This window comes from Bidens hawaiensis, unplaced genomic scaffold (genome assembly GCF_021521415.1).
Source record: "Bidens hawaiensis isolate Kalapana, Puna unplaced genomic scaffold, B.hawaiensis_p1.1 tig00030197_1, whole genome shotgun sequence".
In the NCBI taxonomy this organism is placed as follows: domain Eukaryota; kingdom Viridiplantae; phylum Streptophyta; class Magnoliopsida; order Asterales; family Asteraceae; genus Bidens; species Bidens hawaiensis.
Genome location: NW_027495019.1, coordinates 222,425 through 247,180, shown reverse-complemented (window position 1 = coordinate 247,180; position 24,756 = coordinate 222,425). Strand labels below are relative to the sequence as shown.

General features: G+C 32.6%; 1 protein-coding gene across 1 annotated transcript; it reads left to right on the top strand.

Annotated features, from left to right (window-relative positions):
• The first annotated feature begins 20,931 nt into the window (after positions 1-20,931).
• On the top strand, positions 20,932-24,543 carry LOC143580000 (G-type lectin S-receptor-like serine/threonine-protein kinase At4g27290). Its single transcript, XM_077063154.1, has 7 exons — positions 20,932-22,231; positions 22,320-22,457; positions 22,654-22,778; positions 23,121-23,331; positions 23,413-23,650; positions 23,723-23,873; positions 24,217-24,543. Exons 1-7 carry the CDS (start codon positions 20,932-20,934, stop codon positions 24,520-24,522), a joined length of 2,469 nt encoding a protein of 822 aa, XP_076919269.1. The 3' UTR covers positions 24,523-24,543.
• Positions 24,544-24,756: the final 213 nt, after the last annotated feature.

Sequence of the window (24,756 nt, the reverse complement as noted above, 5' to 3'; positions counted from 1 at the left end):
GAGTCGGGATTGAAAATATTATGTATGTGTTTGAATCATGTAAGTAATTGAACAATATTTATAAAATTTTCCAAGAATAAGATAACTAAACACATTAAATGAGTTGACCTCCCATGAGCTTTACATGGCAATTTGAATGGTCCAACTTAATAAAGCAACATAAGTTTTGCGAATTGGTCTCCCATGAGCATTCCATGGCAATTTGTTGGCCCAATTCAAATATCGAGTAATAAACAATTGAGTTGTCCAGCCATAAGTGTGTACATGGCATTTAACTGACCCAACTAATTAACGAATTATCGATTCAATGGATTTGTTCAGACCATGAGCGTTACATGGCATTTAACTGACTCAACTAAATATCGAATCAAAGAATCAAACAAATTTAAAATAACTTAAAAACACAATTGGAATTATAACCATTTAGCCGGTTATGCTTACCACGCAACCATTTAACCAATTACGGATACCACTTAAAGTTATGGTTGCACGACATTTGACATATCCCCACGCTTCAAGGTGAAGGAATAAAACAAAACACGGGAATTCTTAAGGAATTTTCCCACAATAAAAGACAGTCTACTAAAAGAAAAGGTTTAGAAAAATATTTTGAATGTGAGGCATAGCCTCAGAATTTGTGTGTGTGTGTGTGCCTTAAACAAATAAGATATACACGATTAAATAATTAATCGAAGCAAGCTACAAACAATTTAAATAGCACATAACGCAGTTCAGATAAGCACGTATAGGGTTCCTAATCATATGTCTAGGACAATTTCTAACGACCTATCTTATAACCTTTGGCTCTTATACCAATCTGTCGCACCCCAACCTAAGGCGGAAATGCCGGGGCGTGATCCGATTGCTCACAGCTCGAAGATACTATCATAATATAAAGGTGACAATATCTAATTAACTATTTTAAATCCAATATACACACATGTTTACAAATACAGTAACCAATTTAAATAAACAAATAGGAGTTCAAATAAAGTTTAACTTGATTATATCCTAAAGTCTCGTCTACGTGTCCAAGCTTCAATCTTCCATACAAGTAACCTGCATATGCGTATAAAATGGAGTTTTTGTCAACATAAACTTGAGTGAGAATATCACCAGTTTGACACAACAATAAAATAAGCATAACGTGATAAATGCGATAAATGAAATCAAACCGTAAACAACTATGTGGACTGTTGCCAAGCGAATCGGGCATTGGTCACCAGCAGGAACACCCGCTATATGATTGATTGAATAGTAATCCCAATATACGAATGATTGAATGGTAACACAAGTAAGCAAGTAGCACGTATGTTTGATTAATTCACTCACAATAACACGTATGTGTTTGTTTGAATATATATGTAGTATGAAAATACAAATACGTATGCATATATCTCACAAAACATTTGAAAACAGTGTATAAAAAGGGGAATGATAAACTCACCTGATTGAATAAGCCAAACGGGAATGTATACGACAAGAAAACGGAAATCACGCTCTTCAATAATTACCGACAAGAATCCTAATTAAATAATATTATGAATGAATTATAAAGGATGTAATACATATAACAAATTTAGGATTTCGATGTAGATTGAGTTACAATGATGATTTGTACGTTTATGGATTGAGCGATTGATCTCTACGGATTGTTATTATTGTTTAATTATAAAATCATTGTTTATCGTATAATTGAACTTACAACTAATTAGTTTTGAATAAATATAAGTTGAGATCTATTATAATCATAATCGCTTAAATACATAATTATAGTAAAATTTATATCTTAAAATCGTTAACAAAATGCGATGGTAAAAATATAATTAACACTCTTAATACGTTAATAAGTTTATTATAGTTTGGTTTTAAAAATAATACACACACACATATATATATATACACGTATTTTATATGTTTATAATAAATATGAGCAAATTGATGAAAACACTTTAACAATGATGAGTCCAATATTAGTGTCGGTTTTAAATGAAATAATAATGATTTGTTATTAATAAGATATACACACACACACACACACACACACACACATATATATATATACACATGAAAACTTGTAACGAGATCAATTAACAAGAAACATTTTAGCATTATGATGTCGGTTTGCATAAAATATGTTAGGAATTAGGACTGTTTGAAATATATAAACGATATAGGAAGATCAATTTTGATTAAAGGACGAAGATTAAGGTTCAAGTAATCTAAACGGGTCACGGTTTATGGTTAAACGGTTTTTGAACCATGTGTAAACGGGTTTGGGTATTGGGTTATAAGTTATTTCACAAAATTTGCAGTTAAGTCTTTGGATTTTTTATGAGGGAACGATAGAGAGTTAAAGTTCATGTTTCGGGTTAAAAACGAACATTTTCTATAGTTGAACATATATTAAATAAGTATATAAACAATTATAAATTTTATATTAATATCTCGATAAACGTGATACTTTTTAATGATAAATCTCCCGAACATAAAGCGGGTCGGGTAATAGGTGTGAATTTGTATGTGGAAAACCCGAGTTGTTACAGTAAGCACCGTACCCTAATTGTTATCCGAGGTACGTAGGGCTCCAGACCATAGTAATATCCGAGGAAGAAAGGACCAGACCCTGATAGTATCTGAGGTGCGTAGGGCACCAGACCCTAATACAATCTGAGGTACATAGGGAACCATACCCTAATAATATCCGAGGAAGAAGGGACCGGATCATAATAATATCAGAGAAAGTAGGGCGAAATGCTCTTTAAAACGTAGAAAAAGTATGAATAAATTAAATGAGTTAAAACATGAAAGTATGAAAGGTATGAAAGTATAAAAAGAAAAGAAGGGATGAAAGTATGAAATAATGAATGATGAATGAATGAATGAATGTCTGTATGTATGTATGTATGTATGTATGTATGTATGTATGTATGTATGTATGTATGTATGTATGTATGGATGGATGGATGGATGGACGTACGTACGTATGTATGTATGTATGTATGTATGTATGTATGTATGTATGTATGTATGTATGTATGGATGGATGGATGTACGTATGTACGTACGTACGTACGTACATACGTACATCCATCCATCCATCCATACATACATACATGTACGTACGTATGTATGTTTGTATTTATGTACATAGAAGAGGCGACCAAGGTGCTGGAGGCCTTTAGTATAGCTTAAGGGTTCAAGCTGCACTTGCTATCTATCAAGCCAAAATTAACATGGCTGAATAAGCTCTCAATGCCGATTTTGACAAGAGATCTTGGGATCTTGAAGGTTGGTGTATCAGGATAACCGAGCCGGAGAGTGAAAAGGGTAAGGCTGAAAAGGGTAAGGCTCCTGATGTCAAGGATACTGAGGCTAAGGATGTTGAGGTTAAGGCTGGCAGTGGGGAGAAGGCAGGTGATGGTGATGAGGTGACTAAGGAGTAGCTGATGATCTGGGGGCGATGAAGGATACTAGAGATAATGCACGATCCCCATTTTTATTCATGTTTTTCGATCTGGTTGTAAATTTAAACAATTTCCTTTCCTGCTTTTGCTGATACATGAACATAGTAACTTTTAGGATGTTAAATTAATGAATGGCTTGGTGGAGGGATCCTGAATTTCAGGACGAAGCCCTGGTCATTCCTATCTTTTTAGGTAAACTTATGATATCCTTGATAGAGGGATCCTGGCTTTGAAGTCAAGGATATTGTCACGCCCCGACCAAAGGCAGTGGTACATATCGAGGCATAACGTACTATTGGGCAGTAGCTCAAAAGATACTAATTGAAGCGACAAGAATTATTTAATTTCATTAGCATTAAAACAAGTACACAAAGTCAATAATTGGAACAAATACATCACAATTTTGTATTTTGAAGTATAATATCCTAAGGTAAAACTAATGTCGTCGATCTTGAACAATATCAATTACTTGTACCTATAGCGTGTATAAAAATAGGTTTTATCAACACGAATGCTGGTGAGAATATATAACTTTAGTTTTATATATCTATAATATATATGTAAACGAAACCCCTAAAATCCTACATGTCGCGATGTGGTCGCTCCCCCCTTATATGGAAGCCACCAGATTGCTTGATTTTTAAATGGAGACCTCTCATTGATTTAACCCAAATTCATAGGTATGGGTCTTACCAAAACCAGATAGCTCTTAAACAGATTATAACATCTCATTAAATTAAAATTAATCTTACCAATTATTTGATATGAAAATCCTATAAAATAGGGATATACTAAAATTTAATAACCAATTTAAAAAGAAAAAGATATTATTTATAATTAATAAACAATTTTATAGTAAAAAACATAAGTGGGTCATTGGTCACCAAATCCAAATAGTTTTTAAACGGGTTATAACATGTCATTTATTTATGAAACCCTTTCATAATCAAACCCTAAGTATATTATTAACTTTCTTACAATAAAGAAAATTAAAATTCGAAAAATAAATATTAAAAAACGATAAATGTAAAAAAACTATTCTCTTAAGCCATCAGATTGTTTTATTTGTAAATGAAGGTTTCTCATGCATTTGACCCGAATTCACATGTAAAGGTCTCACCAAGCTCTTAAACGGGTTATAACATCTCATTATATTAAAAATTAATCTCATAAAGTATTTAATATGAAAATCCTATAAAATAGGGATATACTAAAAATTAATATCCTATTTTATTTTAAAAAAAGATATTATTTTAAGAAACAATTTTATAATAAAGAAAATAAACGGGTAATGGTATCACCAAACCTAGATAGCTTTTAAACCGGATTATAACATATTATTTATTTGTGAAACCATTTTATTATCAAACCTCAAGTATATTAATTATTAATTTTTTTACAATAAATAAAACTAAAATCCAAATATATATATATATATATATAAATATTAAAAACGAATAATGTAAAACAACCTCCGTAATATAGGGGATAAAATCTAGTGTGTGTGTATATATATACATATATATATATATATATACAGGGAGAGGATCAAGAGATCAACTCCTTCCTAGAGGTGAAGTAGAGAACTAATAAAGAAATATTTTTAATTTAATTAAAAAAATATTTTAATTTTTTTTCTTTCAGCCTTTTTATTTGTTGTTATTCTTCACTAGAAAAAAAATATGAAAATAAAAAAAACTCGTTGTAGTGCACATATGAAATACAATGATTTTTTTATTACATATGTGCACTAGTGTGTATTTTGATATGTGCAATAGTGTTGAATAGCATATATGCAATTGTTTGTATAGTGCATATGTGCATTAGTGTTGTATTACGTATATATGCGAAAGTGTGTGTTGCATACAATTATTAGTGTTGTATTTACATATATTCGATAGTTTTGTATTGTATAATGCAATTACGTTGTATTATATGTAATAAAGTACTATTGTGCATATGCAATACACATTAGTGCTCATATGCACTACATCGATTTTTTTTTCTTTTTTTTCGTAAGGAACAATATCATCTTATTAGAAGGAGGAAAGAAAGAAAAATTCACAAAATATTTTTTTTTAAAGTTAAAAATAATTATTAATTAGTTCTTTAGTTCTCTCTAGATTATATATATAAATAAAGCACAATTTATATGTAAATAGTGAGGATTACAATTCTTATGAAAATGTAAACAACTTAATAGATGTTTAGTGCACGGTCCTATTGATACAAAATCAATATACTTAGATAAGTGCATAATCATACTAGATGAGGAAGAGAGACCAACCACCAAACATATAATAAAAACTTAAGCATATAGAGTATAGTCACAGATCATGCAATCATCACACATGAACATACATAGAATTGTGTTTGAATAAATGCAGTAAAAAAACATAAGTAGTGTAAATAAGGTATACATGCTACCTCCGAAATGGAAAAAAGATGAAAAAGGAGTATGTAAACTCGCCTTAACGAGTGGATTAATGAAGATAAGATGACGATCAAAATTAAGATAGATACGGTCGAGCTTCTCGGGATACGTCGAAAAAAGTTCCTAGTTGTTAGCGATAACATAAATTAATTATAATAAAATTATTACAAATACAAGACTTATGATGAATCGAGATTTGATAGGGTTTAAGTAAAATAGTAATTATAATATTATTTGTTTAACTATCATTATATTTGTAAATAATATAAGTAAGCTAGAAAGTATATTCAAATAAAATAATCAAAACGACATAACTGTTGCTAATCGGTTTAAAGAGGATTTGGAGTCTTTTAGGGTTTAAACTAATATTATTATTATGATTATTATTATCATTATTGTTGTTGTTGTTGTTGTTGTTGTTAGTATTATTATTACTATTATATTTATGTTTATTTTTAAATAAATAAAATATATATTAAAGAATCCTCCACGATGCGCGGGGAACCCTTATGTCGGCAAAAATGTTTGGAAACGTCTATTTAAACAATTTTTACAACCCTAGACGATATAAATAGCCTTTAGCCGTCCCTTAGGGACCCTTGGGGTGCTTTTAGAGCAAGAGAGTGTTCGGGATCAAGATATTAAAGGCCGGTACACGAGATTGATCATTAAGCGATTCTTGGTTCTTTATTCATTTTTTTTTCTTTTTTCACTTTTTTGTTTTCTTTTATTTCTAGAACATGCATGTGCTTAGTTGTTATATTTTGCTGCTGTTCTTGATGATTATCAACTAGATTTCCGTTCTACCTAGGTTTATGATTATTACATTGTGATGTACGGATTTCTATCAGTCAATTGGATCTTATTGTTGGTTTAATGAAGAACTTGATTACAATTGTTATGGTGTATATGCATATTTAGGTCTAATTTATTGTCTTTCTTTGTTCTGCATGTGTCTTGTTGAATATATTTTAGTTATAGATGCATGTTTAGGTCGCTTACTGTGTATTTGTGATTATTTTATGGTTTTGCTTGACATAGTAACCCATAGGAGCGTTGATTGACGATTGGTTAGAACTTCATATTCTACCTATCTAGATAGCTGACAGGTGATAGATAGTCTGGTTATCTTTAGGGTTAGGAATTCAGGTTTAAACACTCTGACAGGAGGTTTCTCTAGTTTCATTGAAATTCCTTGTTTATCGATTGTTTTTTAGGTTACCCCTTTGCACTTTAGGGTGTATTGAGATAGTGAGACCGACGGGTGATCTCTCTTTTAGAGTACTTTAATATTGTTGGAGAGACTGACAAGTAATCCGAGCAGCAGGTAAGTTTAAATGCCACTTAGAGTTTCCTTTTAGGTCACACCAAAAGAATGATCAGGGATCCACTATGTTGTCTAAGGGTATCATATTTTAAGATCCCGGTTCCATCAGAGTTTCCATAACCAAGAGAAATCCAAGAGTTACAAGTAGATTCTTAACCTAGGTGGTGATCTCCTATCTTTGAGTTCGTCTAGGTCATAGTGTTGAAGTGTGTCAGTGTCAGTGTTAGTGTCAGTGTCAGTGTCAGTGTCAGTTCTATCTTATTTAGTTAATTATCCAATCAGCAAAATCATTGAGTTTTTAGTCATAGTCTAGTTTAGGTGTCGCTAGTGTCCTTTGGGTTCGATATCCGGACTTCATTAAGCTTTACTACAGTTGATAGGTATAGTTGCCTGTCTAGCGGTCTAGCATTAAGAGAGTCTGGGTTTATGTAAGACCCCGAATCACGGGAATCCAACAGTTGGTATTCATACAAAATACTTGTAAAAATACTTAAACTTGAAAACAGTTCGTTTCATTAAAATAAGCATCTCAGAGTATAATTCAGCGGAAAACATAAATAATAAAATAAGTTCCCAAAACCCGGAAGTTATGCCCAAAACCAATTTAAATGTATTTAAATAAATGTTAAAAAGAAAACGTTTATTATTATTGAAACATCCGACTAAGCATGCCCTCCACCGTCCAAGTAGCTTCGTGCACGTCCAAGCGGTAATGCATCCACATCCTAACCTGAAACTCACACTAACATGCACACAAAGTCAGGTTGAGCTGAGTGAGTCCAAGTTTTAATAAATAACATCAATCATAATAATCATAATAGTCATTCCCAAAGGTTTTAAACTATAAAAGGGATACATCATTTAGGCCATCATCTTCGATAAATAATCATCCTTATGTATATATACATATACAAACCTACATATAAACATCTTTATAAGTGCATCCCTATATATATAAATATATATATATATATAACATCCAAGTAATAACATCAGGGTCGAGCAAACATACAACCCAAACACGTAACATCAGGGTCGAGCAAACGTAAAACCCAAACACGTAACATCTCATCAACGTATGCAAACACAAAGTAGGCATATGTAACATCCGTAGTCGATAACGACTACTAACATCACCAAATATTGGCCATACAAGAAATCCTGTCAATAGCTTCGGTGGTTGGTGTCGAGAGATCCGAAAACCTCACTGAAAACCCCGTTCTAAGATCCTACCCTGAGAACCTCGTTCGAAAGGAAGATCTTTTCCGCCGTGAATTGAATCCCTTCGAACAAAGAAAAACTTCCTATACCAGTCTTTATCATTTCTTTTCATTTCAGGACCAAAGGAGCACAACCAGAAATACGATGAAATAAGAAATGGCAAGAACCATGGGTCCTAGGATTGTAAGTAGCAGCCAAGTCCGAAATTTCCAAGTGGATATAATGAGATGTGACAAGTTTATCAAGAACATACAGAACCCACCACATCATTGGCATTACTTGAGCATAACTCAAACCGATGCTCTTGAAGAATTCAGAAATCAAAGGAGGAAAGGATAGCTAAGACCAAGAGAAAAAAGATATGCCAAAAAGAAAACCCAAACTTTTGAAATAAAATCTGAATGGGTATCCTTATGCAAAGAATGGAAAATAGTATCTTCTAGAAAGGCTCCACTTGATCGAAGAAGGGCAATATCAGAATCATGAAAATTGGACGACTCTACGAAAGGATTCACCGAGAGAGATTGTTGAATAAACTTGGAATGAGGATTCTTAGCAATTGAAAAGGCCGATCTTGTCATTTTCCTTCTCATCGACCCCTTGGGAAAAACTAGAAGAAGAATACGAGAAAAATATCATGACTTTAGAGTGAAAAAAGTTAAGAATAAGCAAGATTGAGGATGAATAGTTATAAGAAACTCCCCCTAGAAAAAAGGAATGGCAGTTAAAGCACTTGGGAAGTTGTACCACGATCCACCGGTTACTCAGAAGACAAAAGAAAATATAACCATTGTAATCAGGGTCACACCTGTTATATTTTTAGGATTGTTTTGGGTCAAAATCTCACTTAAGGATCCTAAGTCATAATATCTTGCAAGCAGGGATCCCAACACAGGTTCGCTATCCTGACTCAATTATTTTGTCCACTTATGGCTATATTTTGCAGGTAGTCTTTGGTGACTTAATTGACCTTAAAAGTTCATTAAATTCTTGGTCAAACACATGGAACAAATACTGTAACCGCCAAAGATTAATGATTGCTTTGAAGACACAGTAAACGCCTGGGAGCCTCACTATCGGTAACGATTGTGATGCACATCTCAGCTGAAACAACCTATTAACGACTCCCAACGGCTAGCAGTTCATTACTTGACAACAAGAGCGTGGAAACAAAGTAAAACAAGTCCAACGGCTCTTTCGAAGGCATAGTTAATAGATTTTATTGTTGAGATAATCATTTTACTATATAATGAGGCCATGATGAACAACATAGGACACGACTTGCACACTTACAATAACTCACACTACACTAACACTCTTATGTACTCTAGACTTGTTCATCAGCAGTTCTCAAGTTGTAACACATTTTACATATTAACAAATATGAGGCAGGCTGATAGTTTTCCCCTCCCGAGGCTTTTTGCCGAAGACCCAAGGATAAAGGGTTTTTTCTTGCTACCTCACTGAGTCATTTACTGCTTTACACACACAGTTGCAATATTCTGAGGAACACGCAACCTTACTTACAAAGTTTGAACACTAAATTGCTTAGGTAATTTTTGACCAAACCAAAGTGCATGAACAATCAAATAATAAAGTAGGCAAGTAACACATAAAGTCATTCACGTATCGGGACCCTAAGGCATAAACTCTACTAGGTCATTACGTCTAACCATCTATCCTATAGTCATGGCTCTGACACCAATCTGCCATACCCCAACCAAAGCGGCGGAACATCGGGGCACGACATTGATTACTCATGAACACATATGACGCTATTAAGTATCAATAGTTAATCAACTCTTTTTCATTAATTCAAATCTCAAATACAATGTGCTTGCTCAATAACAACAATGCAATAATTCAAATATAATAAAAACAAGACAATAAATCATTTTGATTGATATAAACCTAAACTTCAATCTAAGTAATAAGTTTTCAGTCTTTCATAATCAACCAAAAATCAAACTTGTAGTAATCATAAAATTAAATTTGATAAACAAGAATGTTTGTGGGCAATACACTAGATTATATATATATCATGAGGCAAATCACAATTCTTGTGTGTAAATTGAATATCTCAACAATCATTGCATATGAAATATAAATAACTGAGGATCCTTTCAAATTTGTAACAACCAAATTACTCGGATAAAAATATACGAGGCCTTTTCTTATAGGCGTAAATCACCAATAGTAAAGAGGCGTATGATCAGAAGAGGATGAGGATGAGGCCAAACTATAGAACAATAATTAAACACTTAAGCACGTAGTTATAATGAGGCGCGAACACTAATTATGCAAATATTTATATAAACACATATGTGGAATTGTGGATGAGGTTTAATGTATTTAAAACAAAATCGGTTTGTATACAGTTATGTATGCTACCCCCAAATTATAAAATGTAAAAAGAGGAGTGTAAGTACTCACTTGGAAAAGTGGCGATGAGATAGAGGAATCTGTCTTTAAGCGGTCGAACCGAAAGGTTCGGTTTTGAGAAGTGGGACCTACAAATATATGAGTCTAGGATCAGGAATGTGTCCAAAGATAAATAAATAAAAATAAACTAAACTTGAATTCCAAATTTGGGTTTAAATTCAAAAGCGGGAAGAAACTAATAAGTATAAAATCATAAAAGCGTAGAATCAGAAAAACACATTGCTAACTATTGGGTTTAGATGGTTCATTAGGTAATATAACTCTAATCAAGTATTGGGTTCGACTAGGTGCGTAGTGCACAAATCCGAAAAGGGAAACACCAAATTTAATAGTTAAGTGAGTGTTTGGTTTAATCAGTCAAAAACTCGATATCAAATCAGGTTTGCTTCCGAGTTATCCAAAATGAGAAAATAAAAATAAAATTATATAAATCAGATTCTAAATGAAACCAGTGTCTTAACGAATACAACTGAGTGTAAACGTCAAATTGGGTTTAAGCGAGTGTTTGGTCCCGTTGGCCCGGAACAGATATTTGATCATGTTCTATTCCAATATTCCTTTTAACATAAAAAATAAGGAAAATTGGATTTTAATAATCCCAACTTTCTTTTATTGGCCGATAATAATTCCAACTTTGTTTATTCCCATCAGTGGTCCCAAATTTAAAAAAGTTGGCTCTCAATTGTCCCCCGTTAAAAAAACCTAATGGCGTTTAAGATTTTTCTGAATTTCAAACTGATTTTTCAGGGTTTTTGATCGAAAGAAAGATACGAACCGATTGATGTAAAACTTAGCTCGCTACTCCAAACAGCTTAATTTTTGTTAATTTGAAGTTCAAACACCCGATTTGAAGGACGAATCAAGCCATTTGAATCATCATTTCGAGCTAAGTTTTACGTTAATCGACTCGTTTCCACCTTCTGATCAAAAGCCCTTAAAAATCAGTTTGAAATTCAGAAAAAACTTAACGCAGTTATGTTTTTTTTAACGAAGGACCATTGAGAGCCAACTTTTTTAAATTTGGGACCACTGGTGAGAATAAACAAAGTTGAGATTATTATTGGCCAATAACAAAAAGTTGGGATTATTAAAATCCAATTTTCCAAAATAAATAATTATAAATAGTAGATAAGAATAGTTAAGCAACAATATACAATATCGAAGGTGTGAAAACAAATAAAAGGATTTAATCTGTTTTAGATAGGATTTGTCATTGTTTGAATAACACTTAAAAAAATAAAATAAATTTCTAAAAATTAAAATAATCTCCAGTCTACTGAATTAGGATGTTATGAGCATCTTTCTTTTAGAAACTTTAACCAAATTAGGACTCGAGATAGGCTGAAACAACTGATTTTCTCAAATAGTACAGATCTAAGATCTAAAACTAAAACAATTATAGTTAAGCCGTATGAATGAATTAAAATGAAATTAAATATCCATTAGAACCACAACTCAATGACTAAGTTATGGTGTAATCTTTGACGGCCAAACTTCTATCATAACTAAAACACCAATGAAACCTAAGTTCTTGGTGTTTTAGAGTGGTTTTTGATGAAAAAAATATGTATATTCCACTCATTGTGTGATATTAGTACATGTTTTCATTCTTACTACACAAATCTTCATGGAACAAGAATCAGCAAAAAGATCAAATAAATATCAGAAACCAGAAGATGTAAGAACAAACCATAAAAGATCAGCTTCCATACGTTCTTTGTCTCCTCCACCCTTTACACCATGATGTATAGATTTGGTAGTATCATAAAAATGATTACTTCATGGTTTTAAAGCAAAAAATAAGTAAGGAAAAAGAGAAAGAGGAAAAGAGGAAGAGATGATAAGTTTATATAGATACAACATTTTGGTATAGCTCTAAAATTGGTTGGGAATACATTAACTCAACTCCCACCTAGATTTGCCATAAATGCTTTATATTCAAATCTAGCAGGAAGTGGATTGGGGGGGGGGGGGGGGTTGGGAGAGTATTTTAAATTTAGTTTTAACGCATTTAGCCCTTGTACTTTGATTGGATGGTTTTAAGGAATATAATAAACAAGTTTAAGGTTTAATAAAGGGATTATAACAACAAGACAAAGCACGATATATATATATATATATGACATGAAATTCAATCTTTTAATTAAAGACAACGGATCCGAGACGCAACAAAATTTAAAATGGGTTCAGTTTTCGGGTTTGAATTTGATGGATGCCACAATATAATTCTCTCTACAATCAACATAATTAATAAAACCATAACAAATAAAAAAAGATTAAATAGACTATACTTGTATTTTCGTATATCTACAGACAACCTACGCTTGTGTTTTTCTTTTATATAAAAAGCATTTTTCCTACGCATATAAAACATAACCTGCATAAAAACAAATACCATACACTTGTTTTTTTGTGCAATAATTATATAACCTACACAAATATATATATATATATATATATAGGGTAAGGATCCTAAGAGAACCATTGACAAGTTGAAAACTTTGAGAACCATTTTGAACCATTAAAAAAACCTCTAAAAAATTATAAAACAAAAAAAAATGAAAATTTTAAAAAAGTAAAAAAACCAAAATTCTTATATTCATTCCGGTTTCATTAAAAAAAAAATTTCTTTTTATTTATATTATACATATACACATATGTATACTTTCATTTAATCTCTAGTTACGTAATGTACACATATGTACATTATCATTTACCTTAAATTATACATATGTGTATATGAAAAAAAACATATGTGTACATATATGTACATATTATACATATATGTATAATTTAACTAAACCGAGATTTTTTTACGTTTTTTTTTTAGAAACCGGGATGATAAATAAGAACTTTGATTTTTTTACTTGTTTTATTTTTGTGTTTTTTTTTTGTTTATGATTTTTTTTATTTTTAGGTTTTTTTTGTTTAAAATGGTTCTTATAGTTCTCAATTCTTAAAAAGTTCTCACATGATCCTGATCCTATATATATATATATATATATATATATATATGTGTGTGTGTGTGTAGAGTAAGATTAGAATAAAAAATTGATATTTCCTAACAAGTGTAGGAAATGATTAGGACCATTGGATTAAATAAAACATGCAGAGGTAGGATGGTCATATTTTTTTTATTTATTTTAGAAATTAAAATCATTATTTATTATCTTCCTATTTTCAAGCTATATTTAAATTAAAATCATTATTTTTTTTATCTCCATTCACGAATTCATGGCTCCATATTCTAACTTCATTCCATATTAATTTAAGAAATCACACATATACGGCGGCGGAGGCCGTGATGGTGATGGCAGAGGTGAATGGTGTTGACGGTGGAGTATGGTGTTGGTGGCGGCGGCAGAGGCCGTGTTGGTGACGGCGGAGGTGAATGATCATTTTATGATAAGTCAGGTGCACTCTTCCACCGTCGTCAACCACCACCCACTGCCGGCAAAAAATACTCAAGGATCCACAAGCTTCTCAAATCACTCTTCCGGACCAAACATACTCACAATATTAATATTACCTCAACAAATGAGTCTTTTTATGATAAGTCCGGTGCACTGTCCACCATACCGGAAGTAGCCGAGACGGTGCCGGAGTTTGATGGGTTGTCACCAGAGATGAGGTCTTTGGTTACCAGGACAAGGTCTGACCAGTTTAAATCTACAGCTTCTAGTCTTTTAGATTATGTTGCTAGTGGTATATGTTGAAAGAGTTTATTATAATTAATGGCATGTTTTATACAAATTAATAATTTGTATTAGTAGTTTTATAATTATAATATGTTATCGTGATATGTTAATTACATGATTTTTTTTACTTTATGGTATCTTAAGGATTCATCTTTACAAAATTGATTTTCCATTATAGGATGATTTTCTATTGGTGTGTTTCTGTTACGTGTGTTTTTATTCTTGGTGTTCTAGGTGTAGTGTTCTAAATATAGATTAAAATTTTGTGTTATGTTTTAAAACACGCTGTAATATAGATTACGTTGTGTTTTTGGTGTTTTATTTTAATTTTTGAATTAAAATATGATAATCACATATTGATTATGTTTCCATATATAATACAATACACTAGACAATTATGCCCCTTAACCCACTTTCCATCTAAACCATCTGATCATCGAATCTAACGTACCAGATTACTTCTTACACTTTTTAGACACATTCTACTTCTTATTATAACTCCACCCTATATATATATACACACACATAGGGGAAGTATATAATGAAAACCCACTTGAATTGTGAAAACCCGTGAAAACCCTATGTAAAATCGTTTTTCTTTATTTATTTTTTTTTTCACACGTAATATATGTTGTAACATTTAATACAAAACATCAAAAACTAAAAAAAAAATTGTTTTGCTATTTTTTTAACATTTTTTACTAATTTTTATATATATTTTAAGGAGAGAGAAAAAATTATATTTATATTTACATTTTTTATTCATTTTAATTTTAGACCACAAGATTTAAACTTTAATTAAAAACATGTGGTTAAAAATGAGTTTCTAAAGTTTTCACAACTCAAGTGGGTTTTTATTTAAACCTTACCCCCCCCCCCCCACACACACACACACACATATATATATATATATATATATATATATATACAAAAACATATAACCTACACATGTATATGTTTTTGTGTAGGTTATAAGGTTATATTTATATGCGTAGGAAACAAATTTTATATGCAATAATACACACACACACACACACACACACATACATATATATATATATATGTGGGGTTTGGATCAAATACAAACTAAATGTTTATACTAAATGTGTGAATCAAAGGAAAATTAGAAATCCTATGGTGGCAATATTGTAATTATTAAACGTCAGTGAATTAACAATCAACAGACATCAACGATCAATTAGTCAATCAACAATGTCAGATAGACTCTTAATTTTGACTACTATTAACGATTCATAGAGGAATTAAACATCACTGATGATGGTTCATGGAAGGAAAAGGGTGCAGTTAATGGATCATTGAAGATAACGTGTGCAAAATCTTTTGAACAAATTGCGTCGTACAAACATAATTATTCAATTAAGATCCTGCGATGGTTGAAGATAAGATTTGTAACTACTTTGAATATGTAATTAAATTACAATCAAATTTTAAGTAGAGTATTACAAGTAGAGTAATTTTATAATAAAGTAGAGTCATAAAGTTATATAAGTAGAGTAATTATATTACAATACAAATTTAAGTAGTATAAACGTCCATGCTTGGACCGTTTGTTACAGAATGTTGTGCAATTTGCCAATCAATTTTGTAGCTACAGGGTCATTTTTGAACCAACATGATTTTGAAGCAGAGGAAGAAGAAGCGGATTCGATAATTACACTACTTAGATAATAATTACTCTAGTTGAAAAAAGTAGTGTAAATTATATTACAAGTTAAATTTCACTTAGAGTAATTCTCAATCTTAAGTAGTATAATTTTATATTAAAAGTAGTTCAATTTTAAATTACAAGTAAGTTATTTTTAAATTTCACATAGAATAATTTTCAATTACATCTAGTGTAATTTTGTTTTACAGGTAGAGTAATTTTATACAAGTAGAGTAAGTTAAATTTCACGTAGATAATTTTCAATATCAAGTTGTGTAATTTTATATTACAAGTAGTGTGATTTAAACTAGAAGTAGAGTAATTTTAAATTTCAAAGTAGAGAAATTTTCAATTCCAACTAGTATAATTTTCAATTTCAACTAGTGTAATATTATTTACAAATAGAGTAATTTTTTATATGAGTAAAGTAATATTGAAACATGCATTTTTACTCCATCTTGTTTAACAGAAACAAATGCAACCAACTTCCACGTCTACTACTATATCCAAATTGGGCTTTTACATCAATTAATAATTACATAATCAGTTTTCTCAAATTGATGATTGAGTCATGATTAGTTAGAGATTCATGGTTAATTTGATTGTTGATGCTTCAGTTCGTTCACACCGACAACATCAGTTCATTTTAAGCTAACTTTATTCATAATGGATGTTCCAAATCTGTTAATTTTTTGAAATTGATGATTTATTGATGATTTCGAGTTGGATCAAAGTGAAATTGATCGATGATTGTAGATAGTTTTGAGAGAATTGTAGATAGTTTGAGAGAATTGTTTGGGGATTTGATGGTTCTGCATCGACGAATTGATGTTTTGAGGAAAAGGGAGATTTCTAGTTATTTACACATTTGCCACCTCCTGATTGTGTGATTCTCACGTTCAGTATGAAATATTAATTTGTACTAAATCGATCCCATATACATACATACATACATACATACATATATATATATATATATAAAAGATAAGAGAATTTTTAATTTATTTTTTTAAATAGCCATGCAACACTTGTTTATTTATATCACATAGTTTTGTAATAAAAATACTAGCACTTGAAACCATCTTGACTCGTTTAATTAAGAAAAAAAGACACCATAAATAAGAAAAGAAACATTCCAATACCACACTTAGCTAGTTAATTCATATATTAATGTTTTATTTAATTACAAGTATGTCATTAATAATTTGACCACAGATTAAAATGATCTAGTGGTTGAGATCTGTTATTAGTATATCTCGCACTTCTTGCATGAACTTAAACCTACACACACACGCGCGCAAACACCCACTAGTTGAGTCCCCCGTATTACGGTAATTATTTAGCCTTTGTTTTTAATTGTTTTGCTATTTATATTTTGTAAAGATTTGCTTATTTTTTTAATATGGTTTTGTTTCAATTTAATACGTATATAATAGTTTGTTACGTTCATTATATTTTAATGTTTGCGCCTTTTTCAATTGAGGTGTGATGTTTCTTTACATTTTTAACGAATGAACATAAACGAACACGAGCATGTTGATGTTTTTAAATGAACAAACATGAACACAAATATTTGTCTTGTGAAAAAAGAGGTGGTTGATGTAGGTAATGATGGTGGTTGATGCACGAGAGGGGAGGTTGACGATAGTGGGTGGTAATAGGAAGATATCCGATGATAGAGATGATAGGCTGCAACGACGAATATGCATAGGAGATAAATTAAATTAAGGATTGACAACGAAAGGGTTTCACAAATAAATGAGACGTTATAACTTGTTTAAGGGCTATCCAGGTTTTGCGAGACCCATGAACCACGAAAATTATTATTCGATTATTAAAGGATTATTTCACAAAAAAATGAGATGTTATAACCCGTTTAAAGGCTATACGGGTTTGGTGACACCCATGAACCGCAAAAATTATTGTTTGATTATGAACGGGTTTCACAAGTAAGTGAGATGTTATAACCCATTTAAGGACTATCCATGTTTGGTGAGACCCATACACACGAATTCGGGTCAAACGTATGAAAAGCCTTAAATCACAAATCATAAATCACAAATCAAGCAATTTTGTAGCTTAAGAGGGACCGAGGAGCAACCAAAGGGTGACATATAGGAGTTTTGGTTAGGGCATTTATATATATATCCCTTAGTGTGTGTGTGTGTGTGTGTGTGTGCGTGTGTGTTTGTGTATATATACACACACACTAAGGGATATTGGTTTTTAACATTCCAAACTTTCAATTTGTTACCCACCACTCCCAACTTTCATTCTATTTGTTTCTGGCACTCTTGAACTTAGTGCACCATAACTGTGTTAGTTTTTGTGTTAGTGTGGCATTTTTTATTAACAAAAAGCATGTTATGTGTCCCAAACCATCTTCTTCATTCAACGTAAAACCCCCCAACAACCTCCATTACCACCACCACCAACAACCGGCTATCTCCACCACCACCCAGGTTGACCCGAACCTTATCCGATTAGTTAAACAGGTTCGCGGGTTTGACTCGAAATTGACCGAAACCTATTTGTACCAAACCCGTGAATTGCTAGCCGTGTTGACGTAGACTGTCGTGGTCTACTCAAACAACTGATTTTTAATAACTTAAATACCTATATGAGTACGGGTATGTAAGGTCGTCTCCATAGTTACTTATGGAAAGTGCTAATTAGTATTTTATGATTTTTAACTAAATTAATTAACCTAAATGGACAAACTATGTCAAGAGGTTTTGAAAAGATTTATTATAAAACTAAAATAATTAATTAAATATTTGTTAACAATATTAATGAAAGGTATTCACTCTAGGTTCAGGTAATGTGATATTCAATCTTAATCCTAGATTCACTTGTCTTGATTGCACATTAATTACTAGACCTATTAGTTTGATTGTGATGACAAACGATAACTTAACCAGATTGTTGACACAATTGAACTCAATCTACCCAATTACCAATTTATGTTTTATGACAACTAATTAAATAACAATAGTTGATGATTATTAGTTCAATAACACAAGAGCCTAACCCTAAGTGTTGATGAACAAAACCAAACAAGTGATGTATTAATTAATAATCGAAAACACATATTGCTTAAACAACCAATCAATAATTAAACAAGACCAAATACTTAATTAAATTCTTATTCATGAAGCATAATGAATCCGGTCTTAAGAAAGAATACACAAAACCCTAACCTAGAATGAACGCTAAGGTTTTAGCCAAGCATCGACATTATGTTAAAATCACTTATCTTAATGAACATGCAAACCCAAGACGAACCGGAAGCTTCAGGATGGTCGGAAGTCACCCTAGGATGTCTCCTCAGGCTCTTTAAGTAATCGTATGACGAATGAAAGCTTAAATGGGTTTATATAGTGATTAAGCCTAATTTTCTTCGGATTAAGGCGGTTTGTGTCACGCGAACGGTTAATGGGCCTGTCCTTCGCGTCGGGCAAAGGACAAAAACTTTAGCTGACTTAATTTCTTTTGTTTATTTTGCCTCGTGATGTGTGCATTCCTATTCCCGCACTTCTAAGCCTTCATCCCAAGCTCGTAAATCATCCCCATAAGCCTTCATAGCGTCCAATGTCCTGAAACACATAACGATGCTTGAAGTACCAATGTTTATTCGTTTATTTAACTAATTATAACTAATTAATATCTAATAATACCTAACTTTTACCCAACCATCACGTGTGCAAACATCTAACATCAAATTCAACATAAACCCAATCGGAAACATCGGCGTCGTCATGTTAATCCAATTATTTTCGCTGTCTTCGCTAAGTATTGGTATGATTCAGATTCTTCTTCTTCTTCTATTTTTATCTTTTGTTTTAACTTCAAACTCAATCCAGTTGGAGTTGGATCTAGGTTTTATGAATTGACCCGTATTTGAAAATCGGGACTGATTACTTGAGTATGGCTCAATAGTTATGCCCATGATGCCTAAAATTAGACTCGGGTTAGGGCTGTTCATTAGCCAAGCCTAGTCGACTCGAGCTCGACTTAGTTTCAAAACTGAGCTGAAAATAATAGCTTGGTGGTGATGAAGATGGTCGATGGGTGATGGTGTCGGTAGTAACGGAGGTTGTTGGAGTTTTATGTTGAAGGAAGAAGATGGTGTGAGACCCACAACATGTTGTTTAATAATAAAAGAAAATGACACGTCAACACGAAAACTAACGGAGTTAGGGTTCATTAAGTTCAAAAGTGCCATAAACAAATAGGATGAAAGTGATGAATAACAAATCAAAAGTTTATTTGCTAATAGTATTAAAAATCAATATCTCATTTACTAAATGCATAAATTTTTTCTTGTCATTAGCCGTGTAGACCAACACCTTTTTTAATGTATATAAACAAGTGAATAATCACGTTACGTGGAGCGGTGGATGACATGGACGTGACCTTGGTGTAAGTTGTCTTTGAATAAGAAAGAAAGGACACATGTATCTGGTCTATAACTTGGACACATGTATCTGGTCTATAACTTTTTTAGTGACCATTAAAGGCAGAAAAAAAATAATATTTCCTATAAAAAGAAAGAGAAATAAATGCGTAAGTACTAAATGATCATCCATCGGACCACCCCCACCAAAATAGACATTAAATTTTCTTGATTCATCAATCAAAACTGAAAGATTTTTAAAAATTTTTTTAATGGGATAATGGAGAAAAGAGTAGCCAAGACCAAGTTGATCTTTGTCTTCCTTGTTAAACTATGCACATCAATAACCTGTACCTATGCTTCACATACCATTTCTGTAAACCAAACCATTAGATACAATGAAACCATTGTTTCACCACAAGAAACCTTCGAACTTGGTTTCTTTCGCCCCGGTAACTCCACGAACCATTATGTCGGAATTTGGTACAAGAAAATTCCCATCCAAACTGTTGTATGGGTAGCCAACCGAAACACACCACTCACAGATACTTCGGGCGAGCTAACTCTCACCCTTCAGGGAGTTTTAATTATCCGAAACGCCACCACCGGCAATGTCATATGGTCATCAGGAAACTCGTCATCAGACACGTCGGTTAGAAATCCGATTGGTCGGCTTCTAGATACAGGCAACTTTATAATTCAAGAGGAAGGTGAGGACATCAATCAAGAAGATCCCATATGGCAAAGTTTCGATTTTATGACCGACACTTTACTTTCTGGAATGAAGCTGGGTAGGAATTTGGTTACCGGGATTGATAGGAGATTCACGTCATGGAAATCAACTAATGATCCTGATTTCGGTGAGTTTTCGTACGGGATTGATACCAGAGGTTACCCTCAGCTGATCCTATTGGAAGACCACAAAATAAAGTTCCGGGCAGGTCCATGGAACGGGATCAGGTTTACTGGAGTTGCTAATTTGAAAATCAATCAATTTTACAACTTCACCTTTGTTCTTAACCAGAAAGAAGTTTATTACCAATATAATGTTATAGATACTTCATTTATTAGTAGGCTGGTGTTACAACCAAATGGCCAAGTAGAGCGCCTTTTATGGTTTGATAGCAAACAAGAGTGGAAGCTTTATTTGGCTCGACAGAACGATCTTTGTGATCAGTATGCCGTGTGTGGGCCTTTTGGGAGTTGCGACATTGACAAGTCCCCTGTTTGTGAATGTTTGAAGGGGTTTGAGCCTGTATCTCCTCATCAGTGGAAAATTACAGATTGGTCACAAGGGTGTCGGCATACCATCCCTTTGGATTGTAACCCTGGGGAAGGGTTCAATAAATATTCGAATTTGAAGTTACCTGATACTCGAGGGTCGTGGTATAATCAGACCATGACCCTTGCAGAGTGTGAGAATATGTGTAAAAGCAATTGTTCGTGCACTGCTTACACAACTTCAAATATATCAGGGACTGGGAGTGGTTGCTTGCTATGGTTTGGTGGCCTAATTGATATCAGAAGGATTGTTGAAAATGGGGACACTCTTTATATACGATTGTCGGCTTCTGAGTTAGGTAATTAAAAACAAATAGTTTTGTTTTCGTTAATAATTTCATACTTATCTGTCCAAGTGTCAACTTAAGACATTATGTTTTGACACAGAATCAACAAAAAACAGTATAAGCAATAATGCAGCGACAAGAGTACGAGTTATTGTCCCCGTAGCATTTCTTGTTTTGGTCATACTGGTTTCAATATGCTTGTTTTATCGTTATCATAGGAAGAAGGAACATCGACAAGGTATGAAGTTTGATTACCATTAAATTCTCTACTTATGAATGGGTCTTCTCAATTATGATGTAACTTTAACGTGTCAAAACAAGCAGAAACGGTTAGAAATTGCCCAAATTGTTATTTGACTTTCGTGAAACCTACTAAATCATATTAGTAAAATGTATTATTACCAAAATAATATATTTTCATGTAATTATATTAGGGACACAAAGTGATGATGAAGATCTAGAGCTCCCACTCTATGGTTTGTCAGCAATACTTAAAGCTACAAACAACTTTTCACTAAGCAATAAACTTGGAGAGGGTGGTTTTGGACCCGTTTATAAGGTATATTATATGAATGCAAGATCTTGTATATAGTACACTTAGTGTAAATGTGTTACTTTAAGATGACTCTGAAGTTACAAAATTTATATCAAATGATTATTTAGAATATGGATCAGAATTGTTGCTATAGGGTACTTTGACCCGCATTAACTTGTTGCCTTGTGAACAAGTCACATGATGATCCATCCAAGGTTGTGGACTAGATTGATCATATGATCAACGAAGCCGCATACATGATGTGTTTTTCTTATCAACGTTTAAATAATATTCTCTAGCCGTGTTCTGGTGTTTTTGTGTATAGAAGGGTTTCAGTTCTATACTTCTTAAAACTATATGTTGCAGGGTATACTCGAAAACGGAAAGGAAATAGCAGTGAAGCGACTAGCAAAAACATCCACTCAAGGATTCTATGAGTTCAAGAATGAAGTCATCTCGATATCTAAGCTGCAGCATCGCAATCTTGTCAAGCTCTTGGGCTGCTGCATAGAAGGAGCTGAAGTGATGCTGATTTATGAATACATGCTAAACAAAGGCCTTGACTCCTTCATATTTGGTAATTAAAAAATAAGAAAAAACATAGAAAACTGTTAAATCAACAAGGATATAAACTAAATGCAAACTATTCAATTCACAGATAGGACTAAAAGCAAAGTTCTTGATTGGCCTGCACGTTACCGTATTATCATTGGAATTGCTCGTGGACTTCTATATCTTCACCAGGATTCTCGGCTCAGAATCATACATAGGGATCTCAAAGTCAGCAATATATTGCTTGACAAAGACATGAATCCAAAGATATCAGATTTTGGCACGGCTAAAACTTTTGGTGGAAATCAAATAGAGGAAAAGACAAACAGAGTGGTTGGAACATAGTGAGATTCATCTAGCTAACCTCATTAGAATTTATTTACTTAATCACTTACATTAACTTGATTCATCGATAGTGGCTACATGGCGCCCGAGTATGCGGGAGGTGGTATCTTTTCTATAAAATCAGACGTATATAGCTTCGGCATATTAGTGCTGGAAATTGTGTGTGGAGAGAAAAACAGAGATTTTATCGACAAAGAACATTGCAACAACCTTATTGGACATGTAAGTTTGTGTTAATTTTGAAAGTGCTAACTGTATAAAAGTGTAAAAAGGCTTTGGTTTTTTTCTTTTGTTTTTGATGTTTACTTTTGTTAACATCAAGAACCGCTAACCAACTTACAAAGATCTGATGAAAAAAAAACTAATATTAAAAATACGTAATCTAACCCATTAAACTGATGTTGTGGCAGGCTATAGAATATTGACTCTTTGTTAATATGGTGGTTAGCATCCTAGATTACCCAATTTTTGATACTTAAGTAGAACAAAATTGGTTACTGCTTTTAACTGGATTTTCCCTTTTGAAACAACTCAACATAATAGCTATATTATTTGTTCTTGATAGGCCTGGGAACTCCATAATGAAGGCAAATCCTTGCAATTAGTTGACAGGTGCCTAGGTGAACCATTCAATGTATCTCAAGTTCTACGGTCAATCCATGTTGGTTTGTTATGTGTACAACGCCGCCCAGAAGATAGACCGACTATGGCTTCTGCGATCCTGATGTTGGAGAGTGAGGGTCCATTGCCTTCACCAAAAGAGCCAGGATTTTATGTTGGAATAACTAAGCAAGTTAGCGGACAATCTTCAGGCTCACATGGAATAACTTCTAACAATGATCTTAGCATAACAATGTTGAATGGTAGATAAACTGAAAGATGTATGTATATACAAGAAATCAACTAAATCATCTATCTTAACTTGCTCATTCTCACCAATACCTTCACGGAATACATTTCCATTTAGAACCCTGACATATAGTTTCAATTCTTAATGTAAAACAGTACCTCCATTTGACAAAAGAATACAAAAGCCATGAATCCTAATTATCACCCATAGTTAAACATCCTCGGCTCTTCAAATTCCGAATTCTTCACTATCGTA